This window comes from Bison bison, unplaced genomic scaffold (assembly GCF_000754665.1).
Source record: "Bison bison bison isolate TAMUID 2011002044 unplaced genomic scaffold, Bison_UMD1.0 scf7180017864473, whole genome shotgun sequence".
Taxonomy (NCBI): Eukaryota; Metazoa; Chordata; class Mammalia; order Artiodactyla; family Bovidae; genus Bison; species Bison bison.
In genome coordinates this window covers 17,641,801-17,651,067 of record NW_011495034.1, presented here as the reverse complement: position 1 = coordinate 17,651,067, position 9,267 = coordinate 17,641,801, and the positions used below count along the sequence as shown (strand labels likewise).

Genomic DNA, 9,267 nt, shown 5'->3' with positions numbered 1-9,267 from the left:
CACGAATGGTCCAGAGGCCCAGGCCTCTGTGGGGACCTCCGGGATGGATGGAGCAGAGCCTGCCTGGACTACTCCCCACTGTACCCCTGGAAAGCTGGCGCAGCTGCCCACAATCCCTCCCATTCTTGCCCCCATCCTTCCTCTGTCTCAGCTCCTCTTTGTGCCCCACACGAGGCTGAATATCTGACAGCAGGGACCATGCCCCCAGTCCCCAGGCCCCAGAGCCCCACCCTCGCCTCCTGTCTCCAGCCAGCTGCAGGCTGTTGGCTTGTTCCTACTGCAGGCAGGTGAGTCTGGGCCCAGGCTTCAGGTGGGGTCTGAGCTCAGAGAGGAGGCAGGCAGGAGCTGGCAGAGCTGGTCATCACATACGGTGATGGGGGCAGTGACACCCACCAGCCCTGGGGAAGGGGGCACTGAGACTCAGAGACATTGGGGAACCCCTGGAGGGCCACAACCCAGGAGGCCCCGAACAGAGGTGCAGAAAGCCCATTAAGGGCTGTAGTGAGGGCCGGGGAGGCTTCAGCACCCAAGAGTCCAAGTCAGCCCCTGCAGGGAAAGCCAGGAATGAGAGAGGGAGGCAGGAGCCGTGGGGCCACCGGAAATGGGAAGAGACACGCACGCGGGCGGAGCCATACCTGGGCCTGCCTGCCCAGACAAGCTCCGGCTGGGTGCCTGGGAGCCCTGGGAGAAGGTGGACGGGAGGAAGTCGCACAGGCAGAGTCCGGCCAGGGGCCTGCCCAGACTTGAGGTAAGAAGCGGCTGCTTGGAGCGGAGAGGTTGGGGCAGCGTGGCTCCCAGCCTGGCTCACTTGACCTTGGCTGATTTCAGTCTAATTCCACCCCTGAAGGCAGGTGTGCGGCCCAGCAAGGACTCAGGATTCTGCGCTGACGTGAAAGTCCTGGCGGTCCCAGGGTGGCCCCTCGGGGCTCTGAAGGGGGTTCGGCCATGCTCACGTGCTGGTCATCAGGGAAGCTGGCAGGCGCGGTGTGCTCCCTGGGCTCAGCCGGGGAGACTGCGGAAGGTGGGGGGCCGAGGGGAGGCTGCAAACCTCGGTGCTTGGATGGGGAGGCAGGAGGCAGGCACCCAGCACCCAGAGCCTACTTCCACCAGCGATCTCACAGGAAACCGGTTTGGGAGCTGGTTGGCCCAGGTTGTCTGACTTTTGACAAGGCGGGGGAAGGCAGTCTCCCTGGGTGAGACGGGCCAGGGTGCGGGCCTGGGGGCGTGCCTGCCCCTCTGGCCAGCACAGGGTCCTTCCCGCCGCTCCCCAGACCCCTCACCTAGCAGTGTGTCCCGTCCCAGCCTGGAGGAAAGGGCTGATCCCACCACTGCCTCCTGTGGGAACTAGGGCAGCCTGCCGTCTCTGGGGTGGTTCCCTATCTGCCTCGAGGGAGGTGGCAGGAGCGGAGACCTGAAAACAAAGACGGGAGCAGACATCTCCAGCCCCACCTCCACCCCCACACACGCTGTCTCCTGGCCCCACACGGCAGCCAGATGGAGGTGGGGGAATGGAGCCGGGAGGGGGCCTGGCGCCCGGCCAGCTCTGCCCCCACGAGCTTGGCTCCCTGGGGCGTGTGGGAAGCAGAAAGGGCTCCCCATGTTCCCTCTGTTAATTAGGCCACCCCTGCTATTGAATGTCTGTCATCATCGCCCCATTATGCCTCCTGAACCATCTGCGCCCCAGCACTTATGGGGAGACCCTGGGGCGCCCTGGCTGCCAGGGCAGAGGCGCAGGCGGGAAGTGGTGCTTCTGGGAGATGCTGGGGGCGTCTCCCAGGATGAGGATGGCCTTTCCACAAAGTACACCTGCCTCTTTATTTATCAAAAGAGGAGTGACGGTAGCCCCGGGTTCCAGGTAAGGACTCTGAGGCACCCTCTTTATGGCTCCCAGGTGCGTCTCCTGCAGCCAACCCCTTCCACACAGCTCTGTGTGTGTGTGTGTGCACGCTCAGTCGTGTCTGACTCTGTGACCCCATGGACTCTAGCCCACCGGACTCCTCTCTCCATGGGTTTTTCCGGGTTTTTCCAGACAAGAATACTGGAGTGGGTTGTCATTTCCTACCTCAGGGGATCTTCCTGACCCAGGGATCCAACCTGTGATTCCTGTGTCTCCTGCACTGGCAGGCAGATTCTTTACCACTAGCGCCACCTGGGAAGGCTGTGCTGTTGCGTGCGTGCGTGCGTGCGTGCATGTGTGCGTGTGTGTGTGTGTGTGTGTGTGTGTGTGTCTTGCCGGGGGTGTGGCACTGGCTGCCTGGGAAGGTCAAAGTAGAGAGCCTGAGCCCTGGGGAGCCTGTGGCAGTCAAGCAAGATGGCACCCTGTTACCCCACGATGAAGCGAGATCTGACGTCTTTGCCTGCTGCTGTGCCACCTGGCGGGTAGTCGCTCAACCTCTCTGGGCCTCATTTGCCTCCGGTGACTCAGGAGTGGTGATGCCTCACCCCTGACCAGAGACACCTGGCCCAAGTCTTGGGTGTCTGAGTAGCTGCCACCCAAACCTCACAGCCCAGGCCTGGGGGTGAGCACCGACCAAAGGGGCACAACCATCGAGACATCAGCAGCAGCTGGGGTGGCCAGCCTGGGTCTCCTGTCCAGAAAGGGAGGCTCCTATGGAGGAGTGAGAAGCCTCTTCTGCTCCTCCTAAGAGCCAAATTGCCCTTGAAAAGAGAGCCTGGAATAGTGAGAGCAACTGTGACTGCACTCCCTGGAAGCCCTGGCCTCAGACAAGCCTGTGCAGGCCCATGTTACACCAGTGAACACTGAGGCTCAGAAGCTCGAATCTGGACAGTTGGATGCCAGGTCCTGGGCTATGCTGATTGGAGGACTTTGGGAGCAGTGTTGGGAGGAATCCAGGTGGGAGAGGGGCAGTAGGGAGCCTCCTAATCACCGGGCGAAGAGTCCACTCATTGGAAAAGACCCTGATGATGGGGAAGATTGAAGAGAAATGGAGAAAGTGGTGGCAGAGGATGAGATGGTTGAATGGTATCAGTGACTCAATGGATACGAATCTGAACAAACTCTGGGAGATAGTGGAGGACAGAGGAGCCTGGCATCCTGCAGTCCGTGGGGTTGCAAAGAATCGGACATGACTTAGTGACTGAACAGCAGCAATTACCAGGTCTCCCCCAGGCAAGCCTGCCTCAGAGCAGAGCACCAGAGGTCCCCTTGGGAATAGCAGTTCTCCCAGATGTCAGCCCCCCAACCCCAGAGGAAGGCTGCACCCAGCTCACCAGCTCCAAAACCCTGGGCTGCAAAGGGGTGCCTGATATGTAAAGACAGCATGGGATCTCACCTGTGGAACCCAGGCCTCTGCCTGCCCCGCCCTGCACCTACTTCCTGCAGCAAGGGTGGTTCAGGCTGGCGGCCTGGGGAGTGGGATCGTGGAGAGGGCTTGCGGCCCCTGTTTGCTGGGCCTGCCCTTGCCCTGGGTTCAGGGGCTTCTGGAGGCAGTAATGTGGTCAGAATGGCCTTCCAGGCCTGCTCTGGCTGGATCCAACCTTCCTGGCACGTGTACTTGGGGGGCTGGGCTGAGGTCAGACATTCCGTCATGCCCAGGGAGACGGGGTAGCCGCCCTGTCTACCTTCTGTCTTAGGTAGCTGGTCACCCAGGCGTGCCTGCCTCCGGGGAAGGTCAGCAGGGTGGTCCGGGGAGGCCCAGCCAACCTGAACTTTGTCTAAGGACCTGCATAATGTGTCTAGGCAGGAATAGGGTGACTGCAGGAGGTGGCGGGTGGGGGAGAGGGGTGGCAGTGTCTGTCTGTCTGTCTGGGGCAGGTCCAAGGACACTTCTTGTTGGCACGTGGTCAAGATGCCACTGGGAACAGGAAGAAGGTATTAAGGGAAGATGCTGGCCTTGAAGTCAGATCCTGTGTGACCTCTGGCTGGGTGCCCTCCCACTCTGAGCCTCCATCTCTCCCTTCAGCAAAAGGGGCAAGACTTCCTCGGCAGGGCTGTGGGAGAAAACATAAGTCCCTTGCTTGGTACACAGTGAGAGCTCAATAGGGGCGCATGGACTCTGAGTCTAAAGCCTTCAGGGGGAAAGGTGGCGAGAGGTCAGTGCTGGGGACACAGGAGCCCAGCGGTTGGTATCCAGGGAGTGTCTTTTTCCCCAGACCACAAGCCCCATGCTTTTGAAACCTGATGCAGGTAATCATGGGTGGGGCACCTTCCTGGTGCCTTGGGAGGAGCCAATGGGGTTGAGTCTGTCCTTGGCCCTCCAAATAAGGCCTCAGAAAGCCAGCTTGGACCTGGGTGACCCCTGTCCTTCATTCCAACGCTGGAGCTGGCACCAGCCTCTTGCACCCCAAGTCTAGACTTGAATCTCCATTAAACCTGTCCCATTGGCTGAAGGATCCTCTAGCTCTCCTGTGTCTTGGATTTGTCAGGCTCCCTGCTCCTTCTCCAGCTGGGGGATGGGTGGTGGAGGCAGGCCCAAAGCACCAGGCACACAGCTCCCTTTGTGAGGGCGGCTGAGTCACATGGCCTGTGCCAACCCCCTGCGCCCTGGGGTGGCTGTGATGGTGTTATCATGGGACTGTGACTGCCCCCACGCCTGTGGCCAGGAAGCTTTCCCACGGGAATGAACAGGGAGGTGGCTGACAGCATTGGCCACCAAGTACATAGTCTGAGTCACAGGACCAGGGTTCGAATCCTGTCTCTCATGCGGATGCACTGTGAGGCTTTGGAAAAATTCTGAGCCTCCGTCTTCATCTCTGTTAAGTGGGAACAGCCATCACTGTCTTTAGAGGAGACACTGGACATGAAAGAGCTTTGCAAATGGTGGAGTGTGGGCCTGTGGCATTTGCGTTGACTTGGTGATAATCATGATATTGGCCAACATTTGTCAAGCACCTACTGTGTGCCAGGCATGGTGCTCCGTTATTTTCAGGGACACTCAACTTGCAAGGGGGAGAAGCCTGAACTTGGACAATTCTTTTCCAATAAGAACCCACCCAAACACAGGCAGTGGTGACTTTCCTGACGGTGGGCACAGTGCTTCACTGTTTGCAAGGCTGCCCAGGCTGGAGGATTAGAGTCGGGAAAGGGTGAGGCCTCCAGGAAGAAGCCCCACTGTACCCTCCTACTTGCCCACGCCTCTGCCACTGTGACCACCACGAATGTCCTGTCCTCCCTCCTGTACTGGGGACCACACGTCCTCCCACCGTGCTGACAGCCTCACCTCTGTCTCCTGTGCAGGCTTCTCTGAACAGCAAAGCCCTTGCAAATACATCAGAGTACGCGTTTGTGCCAGGCTGGGCCAGGAGCTTGACGTATGTGGCCTCATTTATTACTACTGGTGGTGCTGTTACCATCTGCACAGATGGTGGATGGCTAGAGATGCTGCCTGAGTCCCTAGGCTGCCAGACCCAGGAGCAGAAGCCCGTTGGCCTGAGCCCAGAGTCTGAGTCCAGCCTCTCAGCTGTAGCATTACCACCTCTCCTCCGTCCCTTCAAATGAAGCCCTTTTCTGCAACTTTCTGCACTCTCCACCCCATCTCTGGCCACTATCACCAGCCAGTAAAGTTCATGACCTTCCCTGGCCCTGGGGGACCCCAGCCCTTCACCCCTGAGCCCTAGCTATATGTTTCCAGTGAGCTTTTGGAAGGTTCCCCACTATATCACAAGGATACCCCATTCTGCTGTGCCCAAGGGCAGCCTCTTCCCTGTCACCCAGATCTGCAGTCTGTCCCATGCCCCCTGCATTTCTGGACAGTCTATGACATTGTATCCCCTCTCATGTGTGGAGTGGGGGTCCCAGCCTCTGCGTCTCATTTCTTGGACCAAAGTCCCTAGCGTCCCACCCGCTTCCATCTCTAAAGCCCCAGCGGGGCTCTGGCCTCCCTTCCATATCCCATCCCCTCAATGCTGGTGCAGCTGCTAGAGCAGACCAAGGTTCCTCCTGCTTGAATAAATGCTGGGACCACCTAGGATCTTGTTTAAATACATACTCTGATTCGGTAGGTCTGGGGCACACCTGAGATGCTGGATTCCTAATGACTCCTCTGATCATGCTGTAGGTCTGTGGACCACCTTTTGCATGCTGGTCACAAGAAATTTCCTTCCCTGGCTTCTCAGCAGCATTGATGAAACCCCTTCAGAAGCAAACTCCCTGCTTTCAAGATCTTCCTGAATCTGCCCTCACCCACTAATTAGATCCTACTTCTTTCCAAGGATGCCTCCCATGTCCCGCTTCTCCCCTCTCTGTTGATGCTGTCCCCTCTGCCCAGAAAGTCCTTCCTGCTGGTCTCTGTTCATTGAAACTGATTCTTTGAGACCCAGCTGCTCTCAAGGGCCAACAAACCTGTTTCAAACCCTGGCTGTGATTCTCAGCCTCTCTGAGCCTTGTCCATCTTCAGTGGAGCAGGATAACAACTGTCCTGAGACGCAGGGGAAATCATGAATGTGATGAACCTAGCAGGAGCCTGGTGCCTGGCAGGTGCTTGGTTAGAGCCCATGGGTCTGGAGACCCAGACACAGGCCATTTGGGTCTGAAACACAAGCACGACCAGCCCACAGGGTGGAGGATACGAGAACTCAGATAGAGCTGAGCATTTTACTCAGAGCCTAAGGACACAGCCCTGGTAATCAGTCCCGGTAGCAGTACTAGGAACAGGCAGCATGCGTGCTAAGTCACCTTAGGCATGTCTGACTCTCTGCGACCCCATGGACTGCAGCCTGCCAGGCTCCTCTGTCCATAGGGATTTTCCAGACAAGAATACTGGAGTGGGCTGCTGTTTCCTCCTCCAGGGGATCTTCCCTACCCAGGGATTGAACCTGCGTCTCTTCTGTCTCCTGCATTGGCAGGCAGGTTCTTTCCTGTAGCGCCAGCTGGGAAGCACAGTAAGAGGTAGTGTTGTGATTAATAATAATTTATTTGGTTTCTCTTCTCCGACTCCCAGAGCTCCCTGGGGCTCTATGGTGCTGATAACTGACTCCCCAGTGTTGCTACATTGTGAGCCAGGCTTGTCCCCCAACCCCTGGAGCCTGGCACAGTACCCAGCAGATAGTAGGTCTCTGAGCAGGCTGATGGTGAGAGAGCAGGCAGAGCCTGGTGAGCAGCTCCTGCCCGGCTGAGCCACCTTCTAGGGCCTTTCCTACGTAGCCAGGGTGGCAGTTAGCTCCAGGCTTCTGCGTCCCTTGCTTGGACATCCAGCTCAGCAAGTCCCTGCCAACTGCAGAGTGGCACTGCTGACCCTCCATCTGCGCCCTGCTAGCCAGTACCCTCTGTGGCATGTGTGTGTGTGTGTGTATCTGGTTGCTCTCTGGCTGGCCTGGATCCTGGAGAACAGCTGAGGCTGCTCCAGTGACCATCTGGCCTGGCCCTGAAGGACAGACCTTGGGGGAACTGAACCTTAGCAGTGATGATTTGCCCAAAGACATGAATTTAAGAAATCCTGGATCCTTTTCCTGGGTTCTTTCCTCCCTGTCCTTTTTCTGATGAGGAAGAACATCTTCACCCCTTGTTTCTTGGTCGCCAATATGGACTGGCCCCTCCTGCCTTGGCCATGAGGCAGTGCTCACTGCAGCCCTGGGAGGGAGCAGCCAGCTGGACACAGACCCAGTGCCCACCTCGCCCAGGCAGGGGCACAGCTTGGTCAGCGGGCTGACTGCTTGGAGAGCACAGCACTGCTTTCCAGAAGCTCGGGCCTGCGGGCTTCGTTGTACCCCGCTATGTAGCTTTATTGCCCTTCCTCTTCCCTGCAGCTTGATTTATACGAGCAGGTAAGGGATGGACTTCACCGGCAGCAGCCCCTGGCCTCCTGGGCTGCCTGAAAACTTCCATTCATGCGACAGCAGGTGAATGATCCAGGCCCTTCTGCAGATCCCCGTGAGAGAGAAGGGACCTTAGGGCCCTGGGCATCCATTGTGTCCAGGGCCCGCTCCAGAGGCCTGGGAGTCTAAGTTCATGAGCGGTTAGGATGGATGGCTGTGGAGCCAGACCATCTGGGGTCCTGTCCCACCTCTGCCACTTCCCAGCTGTGCGATCTTGTGCAAGTTAATTCCCTTCTCTGGGCTTCCTAGCTCTTCCTTCTGCTTCAGCACATTCATGGCAAACATTGACTGAGGGCTCATCAAGTGTCAGGCGCTGGTCTGAGCAACGAGTTTTCCCATGGTGCAACGGGTATGGCGCCAGGGAAGAGTCTGGAATGTAGTAAATGGTCGGTACATATAATCCTTATTATTAATTATTATTATTACTGTTGTTATTGTTGCTCTCATCACTTGCCCTCATTAGGCTATGAAATCCTTCCAGCATCTGTGACTTGGAATTCATTGGTTCACATTGCAGGGATGAGGGAAGATGAGGGATTCCCCGCCCTCCACAGTGGGGGAGCGTGGGCCATCTGAAGTTTTCTGACTCCCAGGATGGCCGTGAAGGTTAACAGTGAGAGGAAACTGCAGACAGAGGCCAGTGGCCAGAAAGGGAAAGAGGGAGTCAGCCCATTTTCAAATTTCTCTCTCTGAGCTTTCGGACTCCCCTGGAAGGGTTCCTCCCCTGGGCCTCAGTTTCCCCCTTTGACCCAGCAGACAAACTGGAAGGCCATTTCAAGAAGCCCCTGGAGTCTCAGACTGCAAGACCTGAGTGTGCTGAATGTTGTGAGTGCTTGGGGAGCACTGAGGTGGGTCCCTCTGCTGGGAGGACGAACTGAGGCTCAGGGAGGAGTCAAGGTCAAGTGGCCAGTTGTGTGTGGCCTGGCTGGCCGCATGCCAGGTGCTTGACACCGCCCCCCCTTTCCACGGAGTCCCTTCCGCTCTGCTGGTCAGCACCGGCTCCTGCCTGCTGCCAAGGAGGCCGGTCTTTCTTTCAGGAAGGGGCAGTTGTTGCTGGGCCCTGGGTGGAGGGGGCGGCATCGGGGCAGACTGTTGCCATAGTAACCCTGGCCTCTCTGCGGGAACTTTGGGGAGAACAGCCTTGGGGAAGTAACAGATGGAGGGCGAGGAGGCAGTTATCTCTGACCAGCATCCGTCCACAAAGCCTGGCACCTGGATGGGGGGTGGGGGGAGGTGAGGCCGAAGTGCCCCCTTGCCCAGTGCTGAGTCATGGGCATCCCCCAATGTCCCCGCCTCGGTGCTCTCAGCCCTGCCCCCTCCCAGCCTCCCTCTGAGAAATCCGTGTGACTCACGTATGGTCCCGTCATCCCCGGCCGAGCTTGGAGGAGGGAGGAGCCCAGCTGGGGCAGGAGGGGGGTGTCCCCCCCCACCCCCTGCAAACACACCCCGGAGCCTCCCCCGGCTCCACACTGGCTGCTTGCCTTGCACTGCCTC

At 58.2% G+C, this 9,267-nt stretch overlaps 1 protein-coding gene across 3 annotated transcripts in view; it reads left to right on the top strand.

Moving 5' to 3' along the window:
• GPR56 (G protein-coupled receptor 56) overlaps positions 1-9,267 on the top strand; it is an 81,519-nt gene that overhangs the window by 33,799 nt on the left and 38,453 nt on the right. The window contains exon 1 of one of the 3 annotated variants that reach the window (XM_010861861.1): positions 320-748. The exons of the other annotated variants lie outside the window; for them this stretch is intronic. Coding sequence (XP_010860163.1) covers positions 602-748 — 147 coding nt within the window. The 5' untranslated portion in view covers positions 320-601. Of the gene's footprint in view, positions 1-319; positions 749-9,267 lie in introns of those variants that run through there. 3 annotated transcript variants of the gene reach the window in all.